Source organism: Centroberyx affinis, unplaced genomic scaffold (assembly GCF_046629955.1).
Source record: "Centroberyx affinis isolate AG114_WGS23_722 - 3 ecotype Tasmania unplaced genomic scaffold, CSIRO-AGI_Caff_v1 ptg005586l_1, whole genome shotgun sequence".
Taxonomy (NCBI): domain Eukaryota; kingdom Metazoa; phylum Chordata; class Actinopteri; order Beryciformes; family Berycidae; genus Centroberyx; species Centroberyx affinis.
The window spans coordinates 24799-48090 of NW_027282811.1; the positions used below are offsets into that span (position 1 = coordinate 24799).

The 23292-nt window shown below is 41.5% G+C and overlaps 1 protein-coding gene and 1 pseudogene across 3 annotated transcripts in view; both read left to right on the plus strand.

Moving 5' to 3' along the window:
- The window catches only part of tmem131l (transmembrane 131 like), a 40110-nt gene extending 19930 nt beyond the window's left edge, over positions 1-20180 (plus strand). The window contains exons 5-34 of one of the 3 annotated variants that reach the window (XM_071547003.1): positions 2662-2785; positions 2935-3051; positions 5164-5268; positions 6350-6427; positions 7902-8055; positions 9593-9651; positions 9730-9835; positions 9946-10048; positions 10324-10474; positions 10753-10923; positions 11030-11099; positions 11195-11318; positions 11425-11494; positions 11604-11713; positions 11874-11943; positions 12247-12380; positions 12599-12741; positions 12896-13082; positions 13435-13620; positions 13809-13958; positions 14151-14703; positions 14836-14951; positions 15163-15332; positions 15535-15741; positions 15993-16071; positions 16606-16715; positions 16902-17034; positions 17386-17459; positions 17914-18047; positions 19426-20180. In XM_071547003.1, coding sequence (XP_071403104.1) covers positions 2662-2785; positions 2935-3051; positions 5164-5268; positions 6350-6427; positions 7902-8055; positions 9593-9651; positions 9730-9835; positions 9946-10048; positions 10324-10474; positions 10753-10923; positions 11030-11099; positions 11195-11318; positions 11425-11494; positions 11604-11713; positions 11874-11943; positions 12247-12380; positions 12599-12741; positions 12896-13082; positions 13435-13620; positions 13809-13958; positions 14151-14703; positions 14836-14951; positions 15163-15332; positions 15535-15741; positions 15993-16071; positions 16606-16715; positions 16902-17034; positions 17386-17459; positions 17914-18047; positions 19426-19734 — 4297 coding nt within the window. In that variant the 3' untranslated portion in view covers positions 19735-20180. The remainder of the gene's footprint in view (positions 1-2661; positions 2786-2934; positions 3052-5163; positions 5269-6349; positions 6428-7901; positions 8056-9592; positions 9652-9729; positions 9836-9945; positions 10049-10323; positions 10475-10752; positions 10924-11029; positions 11100-11194; positions 11319-11424; positions 11495-11603; positions 11714-11873; positions 11944-12246; positions 12381-12598; positions 12742-12895; positions 13083-13434; positions 13621-13808; positions 13959-14150; positions 14704-14835; positions 14952-15162; positions 15333-15534; positions 15742-15992; positions 16072-16605; positions 16716-16901; positions 17035-17385; positions 17460-17913; positions 18048-19425) is intronic. The other 2 variants (XM_071547004.1, XM_071547006.1) reach the window with 2 other exon arrangements.
- A 303-nt stretch (positions 20181-20483) lies between these two features.
- LOC139667522 (toll-like receptor 2) lies at positions 20484-21921 on the plus strand (annotated as a pseudogene).
- The last annotated feature ends 1371 nt before the right edge of the window (positions 21922-23292 follow it).

Below are 23292 nucleotides of genomic sequence, written 5' to 3' on the forward strand. Positions count from 1 at the left end.
TTACACCATTGTTAGGCGTATTTTTCCATTGCTGAGATCTACCATATACACTGCAAATACAACACATTTGATGAAAATGCCAATGCTTACTGTGTCACTGTTTCTGCAAATTTGCTCAGTTATGCATTAGTTATGTCTTTTCAGATAAAGTGGAAGCCTATGTCAGTGATGAATAACATTGGACCCACAAGTCCTTAAACATATTTAAAAAGTGCACCAGATAAGTTGTGTCCAATCCTAGTATAGGCTGGTCTGTCTTTGGCAGTGCTTTTAAGATGCCACAGTTTTATCCCATGATACTAGGACTAGACTATGCATTATGATAATAATAAGTATCACAATACCATGCCGAAGAGTACACAAAAGTAGTACTCTACTTCTGTGGGTACTAGTCGTACCCACAGAAGTAGACTAAGGGCACAGATTGGAATAACCAGTTCTTGTACTAGTTTTTATTATATTCAATAAAGAATATTCCTGCTACACTACCAATGTTGCGTTGTGATAGCAGCATCCCTGGAGCATATACTGTCAAGATTAGACAATTCTCAGTGCATGTTGTGCATTCTTCCTAGTGTTTTTAAAGTCTAGTATTTCCCATTACAAAAAAAAAATGCAGACATTCAAATAAACATCCCAGTTATGTATAGTTGGCCAAATGCCAGCATTCCAGCAGCCGAATGAAGCACAACGTTCTCTGTGTAGTTCCTGTGTTAAGGTTGACCCACACCATAACAAGTAAATTTAATGTATTTTAATTCAGTTTAGTGAAAATTGCCATCATTTACCCACTGGCATGATATTAAAGCAGGAAAAATTTAGGCCTAATCATTCAGTTTTGTTACAAGAATTTCAAGTGTCATATTCAAGGTTTTTAAGATACTTCTGTGGATGTGAAATATCGATCCTCCAACTTTCAAAAGTGAGAGTGTATTGAAAAGACATTGTTATGGACTTAATATTTCTAATTTTAAATGATGAAATAGCCTACATGTCAATGTTCCAGACAAGAATAATTAACATAGCAGTCTCATTTCAATCTGACTTTGGCTCAACCATATGCCATGGAGGGCCAAGAGTACACAGGTTTTGATACCAACCAAAGACTACACCTGGGGCCTCAGTTATAAAAATGTGATTGCACACTAAAAGGTTACATACGTGCAGAAGAGGAAACGTGCGCACAGTAAAAAATAATCTGATTAATAAAATTGTGTACGCTTTCTGTCACGCAAGTTTCCCTAATAGATTAAAAAGATAAATTTGTCACTTTTGTAACAGATCACAATACAAATGGCCAAACCCAGTGAGCTAATCTTTGCAGTAATGTCGCCCAAGGCCTTTTCATAGCCTTGCTTGCTTTGTTTTTTCTGTTGTTTATCTCTCACAATGGGGCCTATCTCAGATAAAAAACATGAATTACTCATACCTGTTACCTATCTGTTTACAAAGAGGCAAATGGCTTATTATGGCTTAGTCATAGCTTCCCCATATTGATACAATGCAAAACACTGGAGACCTATTCAGTGGCAGTCTTCTCCATAACCATTACAGTGACTGGATTATGACCACACTCACCCGTTTGTGAACTCCCATACATGGTCACAAGAATAGTTTCATCTAACTTGGTGCATATGAATACAAACATTTGAATTTTATGCAAATGTTTTACCCAGTGCCATATTAAATATGACCCAATGAAGTAACACTTAACACTAACTAATGCTAACTGCACTGCAGTGGGAGAGGTATGCAATATCTTTATTCAGTGTTTGCATTCGGTGCCATTGGCCATATTAGACTGATGATGTCTTCATTTGATTGAAATGTTTCAAACATGAGATGGGTCTGCAGCATGCCTCTTGATTTCAGACTTCAGCATTTTCAGTGACACAATTTCTACCTCACATATTTTGGCAACAGCAACAACATAACCACTGTGGCAAGGACCAGTGACCCACATGCACATGTCCACAGGCTTTTTTCAGTCCAGCTGGAGATGGCTTGTTTATACTAGACAGTATAAATGCTATATAGACTTATTTGCCTTATGTTAGATCCAAGACATGTGTTGTTATTTAAAATTGAAGACCTCATCTGTAATAGGAATATAGGAGGAATATAGAAACAGTAAAACTATTTGCTCTGTTGTGTTACGCTTTGAAAAGGTGTCAATTACACAATATTGGATTAAGGAAAATACCTTTTCAGACAAACACAATATTGGATTAAGGAAAATACCTTTTCAGACAAACACACAAAGTACTACTTTGAAAATTCTGACATTTCTTTATGTAAAAATTGAAGGGACATCATTCAAAATGCATGATCAAATTTTACCCCTAAATTTCCCCAGATAAAGTTTGCTATAGAATTGAGTAGGTTAAGTTGGATTTGGCGTACATGTATATTTTTTGCAGTTCTGTCAACCACCTTGTGGTCCTAATGGTTTAAAAGGGCAATACAGAGACCTAATGTAGTATAGGCTACATAGAGGGCTCATGAAAGGGATATAGATAATTGTGTACATAATTGTGTTCCTAAAATGTGGATGTATGCTCCTAGATTGTCAGCTTGGGAGCCATGGTGCTCCATGGGTAAATGCTTCATGGAGAACCCTGTTATTTATGATGATCTTCTGACTGTCCCCTGTCTTCATAGGCCACTGGGGCTGCCAAGAGCTGAAACCATATATATACACAACCCCAGTCAGGAACTCCCTGTGACACTGCTGTCAATGTTTACATCCAGCAGGCATTTTCACATGCCTTCCTTCCACAGAAGGGTAAGTGTGTGTGTGTGTGTGTGTGTGTGTGCGCACAAGATATCCGCAAGTAGTGATGTTTATCATTATTTTCCTCTTGATTTGTGTGAGTGTCCTGTATTATGCTATCTGAAAACATCTTACCGCCTCGTGTTTTTCCTCTGTCCTAGGTGATCCCACCCAGAGGGAAGGCCTCTTTTAAACTCATCTTCCTCCCATCTGAGGAGGGCAATGTAGAAAACTCATTATTTATAAACACATCAGCCCATGGGCTTTTGTCATACCAGGTCAGTTCCATAAATACACCTCCTGCCGTGGGCCTTGTTCTGTTGGGAAAATAGTGAACTTCCACATTTTGTGCTTAAGACTTTATTAATAGCACATTAAGTAATTTGCAGACTTAAATTTCGATGAGAAGATACAAAAATCCCATATTGAAGAACCTCTTGGATTTGTTTATGCCATTCAAATTTTGATGACACAAGTCATGTAAGAACTTTGTTTCCAGATTATATTTAAGAAATTGTTTGTTGACCTCACATTACATGATCAGAAATTAGGGAGTAGGGACAGTACAGTTAGTACAGTAGGGAACTGTTAATACTGGAAAGTTTTTGATATTGCTTCCAATGAAAATCAGTTTATACAGTAGTTCACTATTGCCTCTAGCTAAAAACCTAGTTTTGCACTATTTGTGATTTTATTTTCTCTGCTTCTGTTTTACATCAGTAGACCCCCATCTGTGTTGGCTTTGTGGCAGCTAGAAAGTAGCCAGTGAATGTGTATTCACATGCTCTGAGAACAAAACCGCTATATCCTCTAGTCTTACTTGCACTCCAGTCCGTGGGTCTGTTGTGTTTTTCCACCACACCTTGCTGCACTACCACCTGAGAGTTTTTTTTCCATCTTCAATTTCACAACAGTTTTGTGAGACCATTGTCAATGATAGTTAGATGTCTTTCATGTTCCAACATGAGCAAAGTTTGTAACATAGACCTGTTGCTTGTGCATGAGCAACAATCTACCCTAGGCTATATAGTGTCAGCTGTAGGAAACTGAACCTCTGTGGGAGAAGTCAGCTCTTTGTCAGCCACATTGGAACCATACCAAATCAGAATAAACAATAGAGATAGGCTTCAGATGCCTTACAAATGTGTATCACGTTTTTGGTAGGCGTGAACTGTGTCCATCTCAAATTAAAACTGCATATTTCACACGTCAGCTGAGTAGCAATGTTTAGCTTTATTAATGGCAAGTGAGCACGCCCAGGCATGCACACACACTTGAACTGTCATGCACAGCTCCCTACAACGGCACTCCCCTAACATGTAACAAAGGCATTTCAATTTGTTTTTTCTGAGTATATTTAAAATTGAGGCCTTAAAAAGTAGGGCTGAACAATTAATCAAAATTTTATCGAAATCGCAATATGGCCTACTGCAATTTTCAAAACGCAGGAGCCGCAATATTTGTTAAAGGCGAAATGTGTGTCAAAATATCATTTTTAATTAAATATTGTCGTGCTGCAGAGATGTCCTGGCCTACACATCATATTCTTCAGACTTAAGAAAACATCTTTGTTTGGTACAGATCCCCGCAAAAATCACACTATAATCATTTTAATATGTTTTTCAATGAAAATGAGAATAATGATGTAAAAATTATCATTCCCTCTAATAGCGCAAATCATATCGCAATTGCAATATCAGTCAAAATAATCGCAATTAGGTATTTTTTCAAAATCGTTCAGCCCTATTAAAAAGTATCAAAATGTTTTAAATACAGTTATTAGAGGTGTAATTTTGTTCACCATGCAATGTTTCTTTGCACTGCATATCCGCTCAAAGATAAATACAGAACAGGGTTCGTGGTACAATATGCAAAATATGTTTTCCATCGCTTTACTAAGCAATTGGACTTCATGTCCCTTTACAATTTAGCCTAATTCTTGGTGTTCTTTTTCTTCGACTGCACATTCATAGTTTCAGAACTTTCATTAGCTATGTTCAGGCGAGTTATGCCAGTTTTGTTTCTCTGTTTTGAGTTTTAAATTGGTCTTGCAATTCAGTGTAGCATTTAAAAAGTCTAAATTTGGCTTTCTGAAACCTGCAGATATCCTGTACATATTGCCGCAAGATTAAAAATCTTTTACATAAAATGAGTTCATTTAGGCTATACTGTAAAACATCCAAAGATGTTTATCTAATCATTAGCCTACTTATTAGTGTACTATTCTTTGTCTTTATTAAGCACAAAGCACTAGCAGCATTGGGAGGGACAAGAAGTCCAATTCAAGCTCTGCAAATGACGCTACTCCACGGTTTACATGTCGACTGCTCACCCTTAATGGAATGCACATGGTGTTGAAAATCCCTTCATGTTAACTATTTCTATTCCAGGTATTTGGTGTGGGAGTGCACCGGGGTTCATTAAAGTCTGTCCAAAGAAAGGATAGTCTGCTAATATTCCCTCACATCCAGAGCATTAAGCTGACCCAAACTCAGGTATGTATTTAAATGTCTTGCTCTGCTGTCTGGTGGTTTGCACAGGCCCTCCAGAGTGGTGGATGACATCTCATCATTAGAAACAGCTGACTTCACCCATCCTGCCAGCCCTGATAAACAGACGGCCTCATGCATATACACAGGCTTTGTGATAAACACTCTCAAGCAATTGTGGCCATGAAATTGCAGAATGTGTGTGCAATCAGCATGCAGGATGTCACAAAAGCATTTCTTTGCTTAATTTCGAACAAAATATCAATGTTTGTGTGCAGAGCATAACCACATAAACTGACACATACATTCATTCTTGTGTACATATTATATAATTAAGCCAAATTTCAAACCCATACAAATGCACACAACAAACACTGACAAACTAGCACACAGTTTCAGGAGCAAGCAGAAGGAGTGAAAGTGTGTGAGAAGCTATCTCAAAGGAGTACTCTCCTCCACAACAGGAAGTGGGGTGGCAGTTGCAAAATGTCAGCTTGGCTAAGTGCAGCGAGACCGTGGTTCTCACAATCACTCAGACTGCTGCTTACGCCAAATGCAGCTCTTTTCCACTCGGCCGTGGCTCGCCATATTTCAATACATGCCAGTTAACAGCAACATTCTCTGTGTTAAATGCCTAACATCATCAGCCATTTCTTATTGGCCTCAAAATTGATGTCCTACAGTTTGTACCACAGTTACATTGTGTAAATTTTGTTTGTCATCATATTTCTGTTTTGCACACACACCATTCATTTAAATCCTGCCTCTTCAAATGCATTTGTTTCTATGAATATTTGTAATTAATACTAGATGGTGCTGTAGGTTGTGAGTTAATTTTTGTGGATAGTGTTTGTAGTTTTGTTTTATGGGACAGCTTGTCTAACGGTCACATGCAGTTTTAAAAGTAGATGCGCTCATGATGTGGTGACACTGTTTCCTGTCCTCGCTTCGAACTTTTACTTATGTGATAGTGCGGGACGGCTGACTGATTTTTTTTATTTTTTTTTAATTAGTCTCTGTAATGTGAAACATGAAAGGTTTTACTTGACCACTAGCTACATTGTCTGTATTGTTGCGTCCCCTGCAGGAAGATGCCTCCAACATCACCATACTGGGTCTACTCCTGGAGTGCAGCCTACCCAAGAGTTTGTTCAACAATCCTCAGGTACTTTCATGCCTCACATTTGTTTCATTTGGTTGCTGTTATTAAATTGTCTAGCCATTTAAGGGGTCATTCTGGTCTTCATATTCAAGTTATTTATGAATGTTTTGAGTAATTTTGATTTGTGAACATTTTTATCAGCCAGTGTTCAGTACTGACTAATCAAACGTTTTGTTTTTCAATACAAAGGGGCATGACCTCTGAATTCAAAACTCAAGTGCAGTGGTTCTACCCAAAGTGATGACTCCCCAATTCATTTATACAGAGAAACAGAAACATAAAATTGTGCATAAAATTATACATGCTTGTATTTGCAGGCAGTTACAGTAGTTTCTCAGTTGTCAACAGGAAAACAAGATGGCAAATGAGGAAGAGGGCATACTGTAGACATACTGTGCCACTGAGGGAAACCCCACAGAAAGAAGCACAAGGGAGGACAGTTCACCACGTGCATTCATTTTTACAGCATATGATCCTACACTGATTTTCGCAGTGCATGAGCCTGCATTGTAAAAATGAAGTTGAGCAGTTTTTGCTTCTCTCGTCACACCCACCACTGTGGCAGAAGGCCAGCTAGTGCAGAACTGAAATGGACGGCAGGTTTTGGCATCTGACTGCAGTCTGTTTCCTCCAAAACCCCTGAGGAGGGTGGGATCTCTTGCCAGGCTTTTAATTGCTCTCTCAGAAGACTCCATAATTGACTTGGAGCTCCCAGGTGGAGCAATCCACATGATGCAAGAGAAGGCTGATCACGAACCAAACTTATCGTCATATTGTCACAAACTGAAATCATCCTTATGTTTATTTGTATCCTAGCTGTGACCTTTGGGCTTGTATCTTGGATCCACACCTGCTCCTCAATTCCTTTTAATTTGTCTTACAAGTCTTCACAAACAAAATTCAAAACTGGCCTTGGATCAGTGTTGATATTGCTCACAGATGAAATGAGCCTCACAGGAAGCAAGCAGTAGACTTGGTCTCAAGGGATTAGGTTTGCTGTTGCAGGCCTGAGCTCCAGTGGCACCAAGCCAGGGAATCTGTCTACAGGTTGTCAAGTCGTGATTCACTCACTGAGACAAGCCCTGGTTTGCACTGAGCTTTTCACTCCCCCAATACTGATCTGTCAGCTTCAAGAGAGTGTTAGTCACAGGGATGGGGAGGGGAAGGTTATTGCCCGCCGGCTTGATGATGTATGCATCTGACTATACTGCTGTCTGTCAGCAGATAAGAAAATAATTCACATGAACAAAGTGTTCCTTCACCATATACATATCTCCACCTTGACTTAACTGTTACCCATACCTCATAAAATCTCTCTCTCTCTGTCTTTCACGTTTCTTGCTCTTTCTCGTTCTTTCCTCTTCAATTTTTGTTTTCTTTTTTCATTGTTTCTTTTTCTTTCTGTCCAACCTTTCATTCCACCCCCCCGACTCTCTCGGTGGTGCATGACTGGTATGCCTTTCCTGTCCCGTCTCAGGGGTCCTGCCTCCAGAGCGAGGAGCGCCTCAGTCTGCAGATTAATCTGTCAGAGCGCGGTGACCGTCCCGCTGACCTGGACAAGCTCAAGCCTTACGTCATTGAGCACATCTTGGTGCTGCTGGTGACCCCCGCTGCTGGATGGGGTGCAGTAGGTGGGGTTCTTTTGTCAGTCTCTCACATTCTCAGAAGGGATTTGTCTTTGAGACATTGGGCTAATGTCATATAGCCTTGCTAAAATACTGTATACCATACAATTTGGATCTGACTTATTTTTGTTTATTAAATAACAGTCAGATCCAGATCTTGGATCATATGATTGTTCTCGATTTGAATCCAGTGTGCACAGAGAAACACATTTATCTAATTCCATGTCAGGACATTGTTGCATGTTCAGCCGCCATTATAATTACCTCAGTAAATGCCTCTTCCCAGATCCCTTTCTGTGGTAGATCACTATCACAGCAGAAGTTGGGAAGATAAATATAGTGTTTACATTTTGAGGTTGAAAAATAGACCTAATGAAGTTATCTTCAATTCCTGTGGCTTCATTCCCCTTTGTCACAAATCCTGTTTACTTTGACTCTGGGGGGAAAAAAAGTTCTGATTAAGTAAAAAACAAACAAAAGAGTTGGAGGGAGTGGGTTGCTGTGGGTGAAGCTATAGATGTCTAGATAGAGCTATCAGATGAGAGGCAGGAGAGAAATATGAGGAGACACTGGTCCTGCTGTCCTGGTCTCACTTTACAGAGCAACACAGAGGTTGAAGATCAGAGAGCCAGTATAATCAGCCCCAGGTGTCTACTCAGCATATTCATCAATAAAAGTGGTGTACTGTTACTGTGGGGAGTTTTATGTATGATCGCTCATACCTGGGGCTTTGTATCACAGAACTTATCAGTACCATACTAATTTTTGGTATAGGTATCAATTTTAAAGCATCAAAAGTTATCAAAATGTTTCAAGATGTTGGCTCTTACAATAAGATCGTAGGATTTATACTAGTCTATGGCTGTTGTTATTATGAAAATCAATTGTGCATGGTCTTACTCAAATGCAAACTCACGCGGAAAATATTTAGTCTATAAAAAAGGCATCAAAAACGTGTCTTTTTAGAATTGTGTCAGATTTGAAGAAACTGAACAGGATTTCTCACGATACCCAGCCCTACTCCTACTTAGCCATGATCACCACCACACCCTGTTTTCAGCTATGCTGGTAACTGTGTTGATGAGTGCAGTTCATGAGTAACGCCCAGTGCACCAACAACAGTAGAGTTATCTATTACAATGGTACAGATAGATACAAAAAGGTGGGGCAAACCAGGGTAAAAAAAAGGTACACACTTTCCCCCTAGCTTGTAGATTCTCCATCCATGCCACACAATTTTAGATAGTTAGAGAACTAAGTGTGAGCATCCATTTTTAAATTAAGTACGTTGCCTTTTACTGGCTGGTAGCATCACTAGTGGTTATATGAAAATGGAAATCAATTTCCTTTTTGACGTGTCAGTTTTATTCTTTAAAATAATTGCTTTGTTCGAATGTCTAGCTGTGGAAAGAGGTTTTGATGAATGGTGAAATAATGATAGTGGGAGAATCTATTGATCACAGATTATTGTACATTTTGCAGAGATTTTATATCAAGATTGGCTACAACTATGTGTGAACCTATCTATATCTTCTCTCTACAGGGGAACCGAAAATAGGAGTTCATATGTTGAATTCTGGAAGCAAGAAACTCTATGTAAAGGTGAGCTGTTTGTTTTGTTTCTTTATGGCCTCTAGCTAGCAATATTTTGGCTTTGACATGATGTTTTTATCTCCTCAGGACATGCAGGTGCTATCAAAAGTGGATGCTAGTCTGGAATTTAATCAGGTTCTTCTGAGACCAGAAGCAAAAAACTTCACGCAAGTGGCTACCCTAGCCTGCAGAGGTTAATAGACTCATTACAGTCCAAATCATTTCTTCTGAGTGCAATAATAATTCACAATACCCTCTTTGAATATTTGAGTAACAACAGTTTGTACCTGTTGGTGTCGACAGGTTCATTGCCAGGCCAAGGAAGGAGATGCTTAAGTCATATCAGTTTGAAGATTCTGGGAAACCGCACAGCGAACACATTTCCTGGACTACATATCACACACAGGTAAAACTTCACACTCTCAAAACACAGTGGTCTTTTGCCATTTTCACATACAGGTTGTCACAAGAAGCGTTCGAGGTTATAGCCTCGCTACATTGTCCTTTTCTCTGGATACTGTATGGTAGTAGTTAGTGATAATCACCTTGAATTACTTACTTAATTTGGTTCTGATAAAGATTAATCCACTTCACTTAGTCATGAAGAGTTACCACACCAGGTACCAGTTAAAGAGTATTGTGGAGCACATTTTAATGCTGTTTTGTTTTTACTACCTACAGACGACCGGGGTGGGATTTGTCCAGCCTGTTCCAGGTGAGACAGACACAGAGAGACACAGACCAGGTAGAGCTGTGGCTGACCAACCCCCTCCACCTGCCCCTCACTGTCACCAACGCCAGCCTCTCACAGAAGTTGCAAGGAGTACTGAAGGTATGTAGATGATGATCTGATAAAGAATCAAACGATGATGATGTAATGATCGCCACACCTCCAGTTAGTTTATCTCAAATGAATTCTGACCTGGGCGAAGGGTGCTACATTTAACCAATTCATCAAATCCAGGGGAGGGTGGTACTGTACTGTGTTATACTGTATTGTGTCTTTTGCATATTCCAAAAAACCCCAAAACTATTATACAATTCATCAAAGTGATCCCATGTTCAGAATAGGATTTGACAGTAACTTCTCTGCTGCCCCCTGTCTGCCAGGTGTTGAACTTCAGCAGTCCGCTGATGGTGCCCCAGGGCTGCTGGCGTATCCTGTCCCTGCAGCTGCTCAACAGGACGCTGCCCGTCAACCTGCTGTCCACCCTCAGTCTGGGCACCAGTCTGGGCTCAGTGCTGCACATCCCCCTTTACTTTCACGCTACCCTTCCCAAGGTAACAGGCCAGCAATCATGGATAGGATGGATTAGTAGAGCGTTGAATTGGGTGATTACTAGGTAGGATAAGATGTGGTAATAGATGAAGTGTTTGTTCTCTTCAGCAGGGGGAAGTGGTGTTTGAGGCTGAGCGAGAGTGTGGACGACCCTGCCCTCTCAGATTGTCTGAAGCAGGTGAGACATGGCACTAATCTCCTTCCCTGTGTCAGAGAAAGAGAGAGAGAGACAATCTTACTTTTTTTAAATTTTATTCTTTTTTGTTCCACCAGGTCATGCCCAATGGCAGCGTTCTCTCCTCCCAGACTTTTTCCCTTCTTCGTGGGCTGTAGACAGCAGGCTGGCTGCTGAGCTCTGCTCTCGATGGCAGAGCCACAAAGACCAGCTGCCTTGCAGGTCAGACACGTATACACACACGCTCCTTTTATTTCATATGTGTCTTACAGTTTGTCATTACACAGCATTAACATCCTTACTCATACTTATCCACTTGTCTTCTCAGGTGGCCCAGACTCCCAGTGGAGACATCTTCTCCTCTAGACTTTGGTGCTACCCCCGTCAATGAGAGCAAGGTGAGCAATGTTTGTTCACTGTAAATGGTTTATGGCTTATAGCTTGACTTTGAAGTTGCAGCATTTGTCTGCAGCAGTAAAAAGAAGTGTGTCTTTTCATTTGTTCTAGGTGAAGATGCTCATGCTGAAGAACCCTTCCTCTTCTGTGGTTTCTGTAGAGATTCGCGCCCTCTCCCTGTACCCTGCCCCACTGGAGGCTCTGGACCTCCTAACTAAATGGTACATCAGATAGAGCATTTATTTTATGTTGTAGAGAAGGATTCAACTGAAGCTGTCGTTTCCTTTACCTTCAATATTTCGAGTCTCATACCATGCTGCTCCAGCACGTCGCTTTTGTTGATTTGTCAAACTCCTTTTGTTCCTTTGTTTTGTTTGGCAGGTTTAATATCAGCCCCCTCTCTGTCAACATCAGCACCACAGAGTTCTCTCTGTTGGCTACTCCCCCCAAGGTAAAGACACGGGACACACCCTGGGAAATAAAATTGTGCCGTTGCTTAATCTTTGAATGTTTGCGTACTGCTTTCTGCTGCCAACATGTGATCTTTATCAAACTTTGTACCTGAGTTTCACACAGGAGAACAGAATACAGCAAACAGCGTCAGCAAATACTGGAATACTTCAGTTATAGAATATGTCTCCCCTTTTCTGCATTCAGAATGAACGTGTGCCACTATGACAACTGCGTTTTGTTTTGTCTTGTCTTGACTTCCCTGCCAACCCATTTCTTCCTGTTTCTGTGTGTGTGTGCATAGACTGGCGAAAGTGTGGAAGGTATGACAGGAGAGGGCGTCCTGCGCCTGCTGCTGCAGCCCTGGGAGGCCAGAGAGGTCGCTGTTGTCTTCTCCCCCTCAGAACACAAACCCACCACTACCATTCTCATCATCAGGTACACACTGATGTATATTAGGATGAATATAATGTCATTTATATAAGGTGTGTAATCCTCATCTTGTGTATTCACATGTGTCGTGCCTTTCAGGAACAGTGTCGTGTTATTCTTGAAAGACGACACAATAATACACACTGACTCATATTAGTATGTTGATTATAATGTTAGTTCATATGTTTTTCCCACGGTGTATTCTCCTATTTTGCATGTTTCAGGAACAACCTCACAGTGTTTGACATGGTGACAGTGCGGGGCCACGGGGCCAAGGAGCTGCTCAGAGTTGGGGGCAAACTGCCCGGCCCAGGGGCGTCCCTGCGCTTCAATGTGCCTCAGTCAACTCTCATGGAGTGCCGCGATGGTGAGATTATGCTACTATCACTTTAATAAATAAACAAATGAGTGTTTAATGATATTCCTTTTCAATCAAATGGAAAATATTTGAATTTTAAATGAAAAAGCAGCACCATCTCGCAGATTGAGTTAAATGTTACCCTGTGCCATGTCACTCCTAGGCCTGCGCACCAACAAGCCGCTGTTCGCTATCAGAAAGAGTTTCAAGGTGGAGAATGCAGGAGAGCTCCCTCTGACTGTCATGTCAATGAATATCAATGGATATAAGTGCCAGGGCTTTGGCTTCGAGGTGCTGCAGTGTCGCTCCTTCAGTCTGGACCACAATGCCTCTTCTGAGATCACCATTGCGTAAGTGGAATTTTAGTCTGCTCTACTGCTGAACATAATAGAATTTTTGTTTTTACTGCTGGAGATAATGGATTTTTTTTTCTGTTAACACTCAGCACAGTGGTTTCTTCATCACTCGCTGCTCCTCAGCAGTCACTGTTATAAATTAAAAAGGCTGAGGAATCTTTTGCTGTTGTATACTGGCACTGTGTCACTCACGTACCACATCTTTCTTTCTTCCTCTTACACAAACTTCTGCAATCCTCCTTTCCAATTATACATTCTTCTTCCTGTCTTTTCGCTCTCTCGCTCACTCTCTCTGTCTCTATCTCTTTTTCTCTCTCTCTTTGTCTCTGCCTGTCTGTGTCCTCAGGTTCACCCCAGACTTCACCTCATCCTGGGTGATCCGGGACCTCACCCTTGTGACGTCTCGTGGCTCCTCTTTCCCTTTCACCCTCAATGTGACACTGCCCCACCACATGCTGCCTCTCTGCGCCCAGGTGGTTCCTGGCCCCAGCTGGGAGGAGACTTTCTGGGTGGTCACCCTCATCTTCACTTGGTCAGTGCCTTCTAATTAATTGTTAATTATTACAGTCAATGTTAAGGTAAATATTCTGACTAGCTATAGAATACTCAAATACATATTTGAACCTTTTATGATAGTAATAATGTGTTTTTAGGTGAAGAGTAACTATCTGGCATATTTTGATGTTCCAATAATCTCTGCTGTATCTCCTCTTGTTCCAGCTTCTCCTTGTTTGGGGTGTGTCTGATGGCCTTCCATCAGGCCCAGTATATCCTGAATGAGTTCTCCACCCCCAGCACCAGAAGCAATCACAACTCTGTCTTGTCCCGGGACAATGGCCTCGTCAACAATATCACACCCAACGGAGTCAAGTAAGACCACCTTTCTTTCAGTGTTTAATTTTTCAGGCACACATTTTACTGCCTGCCTTTCAGTGTTCCATGTTGAGACTGCTTATTATGAACAGTATTTATGCTGTAAGAGAAATAACTGCATATTCTCTGGTGTAAACATAATTTGTTATTGTCGTTTAATTTGTCATATTTGTGTTCCTTTTTGTGTAGTAAAACAAAGGGAAGCTGTAAGAGCTATGTGGACACCGGTCACACCTCTGACAAAGGTAAGGGGCGGGGCTCTCCAGCCTTGGCCAACAGCCCCGCCCCGCGTCCTCAATCATCCAAGAAAGGCACCTCAAGTACAACCTCCCAGCCACAAAAGAAACACAGGGTTTCCCTGTATTACACCAAATACAAGTCCAGCTCCTCTGCGGCAGCAGCTGGTGCTGTGATGATGGAGGAGGAGCATGACGGCCTGACGCCCGACCCTCCGCTCACCCCGGACCCAGAAGTCTGCAACAACAACAATGAACCAACTTTCATCAGTCAGCTGGACAAAAAGACAACTCACTTTAAGGAAGTCCCCCAGAGCGCTATGGAGGATAAGGTGCCAGCAGCAGTTATGTTTCCCATGGAAACGCCTGCTGGTTTCCCAAGCAACGTCACTGTGGGTCCAGGACCCAGACCAGGCCTGCTAGTGTGCAGCCCTGTAGAGAAGAACTGTACTGAGCGCTACACAGAGAAGAGGGACTCGGAGAAAAGGGACATAACTGAGCTGGAGGTGAGGAAGATGCTACATTTTACTTTGCTGATAAGTACTTGATTAGATCATATGCTTTGCCAATTGAATTGGACAGCTGGCAAAGCATATGATCTAATGGCTTCCTATTACATTATTTCTTTCTCTCTCCAGCCCAGAGAAGATGGCAAAGCCCAGAAAAAGAAAGTACAGAACACAGAGACTGGCACTGCAACAGGGAATAATAAGGGAAATAGGAGTCGCAGGAAGACTGCAGAAAATGTCTCTAGGTAGGATACCCACTTCACTCTATTTCCATTTGTCTCTATTCTATTTCTATCTATAAATCAAATCACATTTATTTTGATATTCCCTAGTAACGTACTTTATGATACTGGTCGCAACGATAGTGGAACTAAATAAAACCTAAGGTGGAACGAAAGCACTAAATGACAATTTCAGAGGTGTAATCATTATTACCTTTATGTCTGATTACCATAGTGCTCCAGAGCACAGTGTGCTTGTAATGCAAGAGAGGGAGAAAGAACCTGACTGGAGAACGGGGGACCGTAACATCAGTGGAACCCGCACCAGGAACCGCTGCTCCAATGGCTCAAAGTCAGAAGCACCAAAGCCCGGACAGAGCACCGACAGCCCGCTCAAACAGAACGGTGGGTAAACTCCTTAGCCTGGAGCATTTCACTGTAGTTACACCTGGTCAGCCACAAGATGGGCCCAGAGAGAAAGTCTGTTAGTTTACTTTTTCTTTGAATCTAGTATTTTGGATGGTGGCTGGTCTATGGCTTTAACAATAATTCATGTGTCAGTAAGAACATCTGATTTAACCCCACTGCCTTTGTTGATCTCTTGCAGGTGTGTGTTTGGCTCGGCCCCGACGGAAGTGTGCCGCGGAGCGTCGTGGTGGCGGAGTGTGTGAGTCAGGTTCAGACTCTGGCAGCTCGTCGGGTAGCGTGAGGGCCAGCCGAGGGAGCTGGGGCAGCTGGAGCAGCGCCAGCAGCATGGAGGGAGACAAGGACCCCAATGCCCGCACACACCCCTGCACTACCTCATCTAGAAAAAGTATGAAGTACACACACACTCATGCACTACCTCATCTTGGAAAAGTAACACCTACACTCACATTTTAACACTGTAGTACTTCTCAGCTTGGTTCGTCATATTCTGTGCAACAAGTTCCTTTAATTTCCCACAAGCAAGTGCGTAACCATAATGTGGAATAATGGACTGAGCTGTAGTTTTATCACAAGAATGGTGTGGTGCAGTATTTCGACAGATGGTCAAACAGTGTGTTGTCTCGTCTGTTTCAACAGGGGACTCCATGCAGTACGGCATCTACCCAGTAGAGAGAGACTGCTACCAAACCATGAATACAAACTACAAGGCTCAAAGGTACTTCAACAAACACACACACACACACACACACCTGGAGACAATAACTGGCTGTGATGGCTGTCCGGGCCCTCACAGCAGCACCCCTTTGTCTCCATTTGTTAACGATGTTTCAGACAGTCTTTATTACAGTTGCTTGAGGCTTTGTGACACAAGCTCAAAATCCCAGTACTATTTGGTATTGCTAAAGAAGTGCAATCTAAAATGTATTCAATTTTTGCATTGTGCTCAGCACTATTGTAGGTAGTCTAATGCAGTTAATGCAGGGTTTGGGGAGAAGTTGGTATTGAAAGAAAAAAGAAAAAAAGACGGTAATTCAGAATATGCAGTTTTGTAATTTCCATGGAGTGTTGTTTGTATTCTATTAGTCTGAGTGGTTTACATTGGAGCTTCCACTGTGTATGTAAGGGCACATAGCTATTAGTTCTGTCTGTGTATAATCAACCTTGTTTGGTGAAGGTTTAAGGAAAGTGCAGGAGCCTGTTTACATCCTTCCTCTGTTTGACCCTTAACATTGTCCTTTTCTCTGTTCAGCATGAACAGCTTGTACCGTAAAGACCTGTGCCAAAGCCCAGACCCCCCAGTGCCCAGCTTTGCCCCCAGCTTTGCTGCTGTTGCTGCCGGCGGAGCGGACAGGAACATGGGTAAGGAGCAGAGCAGTTTGTATCTCAGCTTAAATAATACGTTTGGAAATAACGTTTCTCCCTTTCTTCAATAAAGATTTGTATATGACCTCACCATAACTCTTGAGATATGAATAAAGACAGTAGTAAAAGATAAACATCAGTGTGTACAGAGGGATTTCTGAAAGTTGTCTTGTCCTCCCTCAGACCTGGCAGGTCAGTACTTGCCTGAAGAGACGTGGTCTGCTCCCTCTATCCCCCTCACCAATGAGTTCAGATACAACACGACCGAAGCTCTGCCCTACATACCTCAACCAGCAACCCCCGGGCCATACAATGGGTATGTGTTTGTATACATGCTAGTTAAAGAGAGCATTGGCTAAAATGAAAACAATTCTTTGCATTTTACATGGAACGGGTCATGGGACATGGGAGCAAAGTCCTAGTCAGAATGAATACGAGTCAAAGAGCTGGAAGGGAAATCTTGCTCCTTTTCTCCTTTCCTCCCTAGCTACTTAACATGTCTTTACAGCATCTTTACAACAACAGCAGATGGATCTGTTCTTGCATGATAACTGATCTTAGTTAGCAGTTTGAGTAATTACTTTCTCTGTTCAAGTAGATCAGTGTTATAGTTTTATATTCATGTTGAGAGAAACTGTTTCATGAAATGTTTCCTCCTCTTCTACAGGTTTCCCTGGAATAGTGCCAACAGCCAATGCAACAGTCCCTACACCTACTGTGAGCAGGGGAACTACATGACGGGTGGGTAGAAGCTTCTGATGCGCAGTTTACTTCTACTTGAATCCATATGTGCAGTCCAAATTTGCACCATTTACTCCTGTTGTGCATTTGTGCTCTTCATGGATCGATAGAACTTTAGAAAAACAAGACGAGGTTGGATTTAAACCAATGTCTATTGGCATAGTCTGTTGGCCATCTGTCTTAAGACAACATCCACTGTAAAACAGAACATTCTTGTTATTTCTATGATCGTTGACAGTCCAGTCAATATTTTTCAATATAAAGTCCAGCTCAACAGAGCCAAATTCCTGTGTCTAGCTTTGGAAGAGACTAGGGCAAGTGCCCAAATCTAGATTTAATTGTCTGTGAAAATGGCAATATACTGTTTGTGAATTCTATTTGAGTGGATTTTCACTTAAAGAAAAAAGGGAATAGAATTAAATGACATGAAACCTGTTATCTTTTTCCCTCACAGGTAATGACAATTTCCAGAGCAGTTTTCCATGTCAGGAGAGCCAGAACGCATACAGCCACCAGCCCAGCTGGAGCGAGGAACATCCTCAGGAAACGCCCTCAGCCTGGGACACAGCAGCCTGTGTGGGCAGCAAGGTGAGGACTCCGAATAATGGACTCAGGCAGTATAACAGCACAAAGTCATACGTCTGCCAACCTATTACAACTAAACATAATTTATTCTAGTTATGCCACAGTGTGGATTAACAATAACAACACTAAATCTAACAGTAATAGCAGGGTTAATGAAGGGCTTGGTTATGAAATAGTAAACGTGTGGATGAGGCATACTGAACAACAGGGAACTATAGTACATTTACTGGGACTGCACAATAATTACTATGTTACTGTGCCATGTGTCTGTGATCAACACCACACTGGCCAAGATCTTGGGGTACCTGCTACCTAACCTGGTGTTACGCACCCTGAGTTCACGTTCATCCCCAAAGTCCCGAGATGCACGTGTTAACACCCAGACCTGGTGGTGCCAGAGGTGAAATAGTGAGCGGGTATTGCATTAGTGTCCAACTGTCATGTAGGTCTATGGTGTTTAATGGTGCTGGTAGTGTGCAGCGAATGTGTAGGCGTGTGTGGGGAATCCTGAACAATAGTTAACTGTCTGGCTTGCTGTATGATTGACACAGAGACATAGGTGGCTTCTCTTTCGGGCTCCATTACCATTCCAGGAAGGTGTTATGTGCTCTCGTCACTCCACTCTTTCTGTCAGAATAGAAATGAGGAACAGCAGCCTCTGGTTTAATTGGTTCATAGACTCGGTGTTACTAAAAGTGGGTTTTTATTTACTTCTCTTTCACTTGCTGCTTCTGCTTTTTGCACAGCTATTATGGCATTTGACCTTGCACAGTTTTGCATGCACTTCACATGCAGATTTGCTCACATTTATGTCACAAGGTGGTACTCATTGTAGTAAAAATATATGTAATGTCATTTAACAGTGAATACCGATCACACTTTGATAGCCATTACATACGTTATGGGCATTTTGAGGGCAAAAGTGCAATAAGATAAAATTTCTAGATCACAAATGTTGCTAGCAACCAATATCAAGGAGTGTGAGCTTATAATCATAGTGTCCTGGCAATAGATGTAGCAAAATATTTCTGTGATCCTATAATGATTATGTAAGATAAACATGTGTCAGGAAATGAGATGAAATATTTCTTGGAAGTTTTCAGAGGACAGGGAGGAACTCTGGTGTCCTGACTTGAGTGGGACGAGATTAAAAAGCTGGATGGAGCGATGGACAGGTTGCCGCATGGAAGGGGTAGACTTTCAGACTTTAGGAGACTTGTACACCAGCACCAGAGTTTTGAATTAGATATGAGCAGCCAGTGGAGAAAGTGCAGGATGGGAGGGGGGGGCATAGGAGAATTTAGGTTTGCAATGTACAAGCCAGATGTTGCAGCTGAGAAATCTAGTATTGGACCTAACACCATCTCTCCTTCCTCCGCAGCCATACTTCCCTGGTACCCGCAGCCTCTCCCCCATGTCCAGCCTGTTTGGTTCCATCTGGACACCCCAGAGCGAGCCCTACCAGAGCCACTTCCAAACCGAGCGATCTGCCCCGATGTCCCCCGTGTCCCCGGTTACCCCGCCCCATGCCCCCTTCAGCCGGGAGCCGGGGGGCACCTGCCGACCGATCCAGTACTCTAGCTTCAACCCCTTCGGCCCCCACATGAACCTGGATATATGGAACTCTTCTTCCAACCGCAGCTCCAACTCGCAGCTCTCCAACGACTCCGGTTACTGCGGAGATGTTTAAAAAAAGAAAGACCTTAACAATAATTGCAAACATATAAAACATTGCTATATAAAAGAAAGGAAACAAAACGAATGTGCTTTTATCACTAATGGGGAAAATGTGAATATTCCTTTTCTTTTATGTTCCCTTTTTTTCAAATGTTCAATGTTGTGAAAGGTTACGCATTTGTTGTATATTTTTCTAGATGTTTTGCAGTTTTGATCATAGAAAATTAAAAAAAAAAAGGTTTTGTACTTGGACAATATCTCAGCCTTTTTAATTCCACACTGTATTTAATGTATTTTTATAAATGTAAACGGGTCAGCATGAATTCCTGATCCATCTGCCTTGGAAAGGAAAGGTGACCAGTTTTGTCTATCAGCCAGAACAAAAAATTAAGTAATCTTTGTTTTGTTTTTTGACAACTTGGTCAAGCCATTGAGAATATAAACATTTTGTATGCAGTTTTCAAGTTTTCATACATTCAGTAGTGAGTGCACATGATTTGTGGTAGCAAAACAGCACAGCATAGCACAAGGTGTTAAGTTTATTGGTCAAGAGCACCATAGCATCCTCATTTCACAAACCAGTAATTCTAGATGAGGAATCTCTCAGACATCTAGAAACGAGTGAACTGTCCTGGAAAACAGTCAGCCACCCTGTTCCTGGTGTGCTTCTCTAAACTGGTAACTAGTTCTACTCTGCCAGGAAATTGTCATCCTGCTTCTGTTGCCCTACTTCTTGTGACAGAATGAACTAGATATGGGCAAATGACCAGTAAACCCCGGAGAGGTGATTAATGAATGAATGCCTACACCCTGCCCATCATGCTGTAACGGTACAAAACCTGATATTGTGGCTCACCTGTGTGATTGGGTCTTAGAAGGACAACGATTTGGAATAGCAAGCAAGACATTGGGGCTCTTCAAGGTATTTTCAGTCAATAATTTGGTTCAGTGAAAAGGCAAGAATGCAGTCAGATTTCTAGAGATATGATTGCATTCGATATGTATGCAGCATTTACCCAGAAATACCTCTGGCAAATAATTGTTCTTACCCATCTCATAGCATCTGTTCGTTTTATTCATTTGGAGCTGTGTTTAGTTTGGTCCATATTACCAGGGTGAGTCAGTTTATTAGCCATAACCACAGCCAAAAGTTCAATTTTTTTATTATTAGACTGCCTAGCAAAACAGTTTGGAGTAAGGTCTAGTGCTTTAACAAACATCTTTTGTTTTTGGTAGGAACTTGAGATATCCTTCCATTTCTTATGTTGGTCCATCTGCTGACGTGTCTCAGCCTCATTCTCCAGACCACAGTGTGAATACTGTGACCAAACATCCTTCTGTAACTGCTCAAGGCAAAAACTGAAGAAAGTCCCCACAGCCCCTTCTAAGGTCATCACTGAACTTGACCTGTCATTCAACAAACTGCAGGTGATCATGACAGATGACGTTTGCCAACTTAAAGTCTTTGAACATGAGTAACAATAGAATCAAAATGATCCAAGAGCAAGCATTTCCCGCTGATTAATTTGGAGAAACTGGACCTATCCTTTAACAGACTGGATACACTATCTGCAAGATGGTTTAAGAGACTGTTTTCTCTTCAGTACTTGAATCTTTTGGGGAATGAGTACAGAACATTAGGGCAAGGCAATCTGTTCCAACCACTGAAGAGACTGAAGACCATACAGTTTGGAGGGCAGTTTCTTTAGTCTGTCCAAATAAATGACTTTGCTGGTCTTGGTCGTGTTGAAGAGCTGGTTTTTCATGGAAAAAACCTGCAAGAATATGAAAGAAGGAGTTTCAGCAAGATTGGGCCTAATTAGCCATGTAACACTTGGCCTAAATGGTCCATTTTCAGAACAATCAAGCGCTTCTAGAAGTTATCCTGTCTGATGTTTCACACCCAACCACAACCTTGACTTTTATTGACACAAGGTTTTATGAAGAGCATCAAATGTCCGTTCAGGTGGCCAACAGGAGGGGTATTAGACGTGTTGTTTTTAGAAATGTTAGTATAACAGATAAGGCTTTTAACACATTTCTTCAATGGCTATCTCACTCAAATCTAACTTTGTTTGCAGCTGAAGATGCAAAATTCTTCTTGGTGGATTTTTGGAGCAGCATTACGCCCCACCTTAAAGGAATAGTTCACCCAAAAATGAAAATTCTGTCATCATCTACTCACCCTCATGCCAAATGAAACACAGGTGAAATTTGTTAGTCCATATAACACACAGGGAGGTTGCCAGCACAACTTGGTAGCAGCCTTCTCCAAAACAACTGAAGTCAATGGGGACCTGTTCTTTAGAGTTCCAAAACAAAAACAGCCAAACAATCACACTGTGAATAGAAAGACCTATACACCATTATTTGTTGCAAATCAATCAGCTGTAGTTAAGATTTGCACTAAATTATGGTGTAAATATAGGTCTTTTTGGAACAACAGATGATTTATGGGGTGGATGGAGGGCATGACAGTTTCCTTGTAACCCGAAATTATAAGAATGCATTCCCCATCATTTAGAGGGAAATGGATAATTATTCATCACATATCAAAGAACATTTGTATGCAGAGCTTGAATATACTTAATTTGTACAAATAACTAATATCTACATATATCTACTTATTTCATATATTTTTATATCGGTGTGTAAAGTTTTATAGAACAGCCCCCTGTTCTTGAAGGTCTACATATAAAAATTGGCACCAACAAATTTTTGATTGGTATAAATAGTTGGTTTCTGAAACAATACATCTACTCTTGATTTAACTATTAGTAGCTGTAATTATTTTTTCATAATCCATTGGGCCGTTGTGATATCCATTGTGATATAATCACATTATATACAGTATGGCAACTCTGTGGAAGGTTGGGCCATTGCATTTGTGTGTGTGTGCGTGCGTGTGTGCGTGTGTGTGTGTGTGTTTATGTGCTTGTGTGCCTAAAAGCCTGTGTAATTCATTGTCAGGCTCTTGAGAGCTGACATATTGCCGCTATTGATCTTTAGCCCTAAAATCAACACAGAAGCCTGGATACTGATGATAGGCAGGCCAGGGGAGTCAGGGTGCCCTGATAACACACACACACTAATACACGTTAATGCTGTACATACACACATAAACAGACAGGCACACATGCACATACGTACGTGCATATGTGACAGAGTTACAGAGGTCTGTTCAAATTATAAAGTCTGCTGAAGTACAGGATTTGCGGTCTGAGACTGGGAAGGATACTTACTCCAATCTTTGCTTTCTTGAATGACATACATGCAAACACACTGATACTTAACACATACATGTTTGTACATAACGTAATAAAGTAAAGTGCTGTGGGTTTGTCTCCCAAAAGCATTAAAATGTTCTTAGTCCTAGATGAGGTCAAGAGGACAAAAACTTCCCAGTGGGGTTTTTGGGAAACCTAGCTATGGAGTAGGTTGTGTTAAGAAACGGTAATACACTTTTTGTGTTTCAACAATTTCTTAACAGTGTATTCTCTGCAACAACACCTCAGCAATTTCAGATTTGATGGTATGGTCATGGACACAGGACTCAGCCTGACGATGAGGA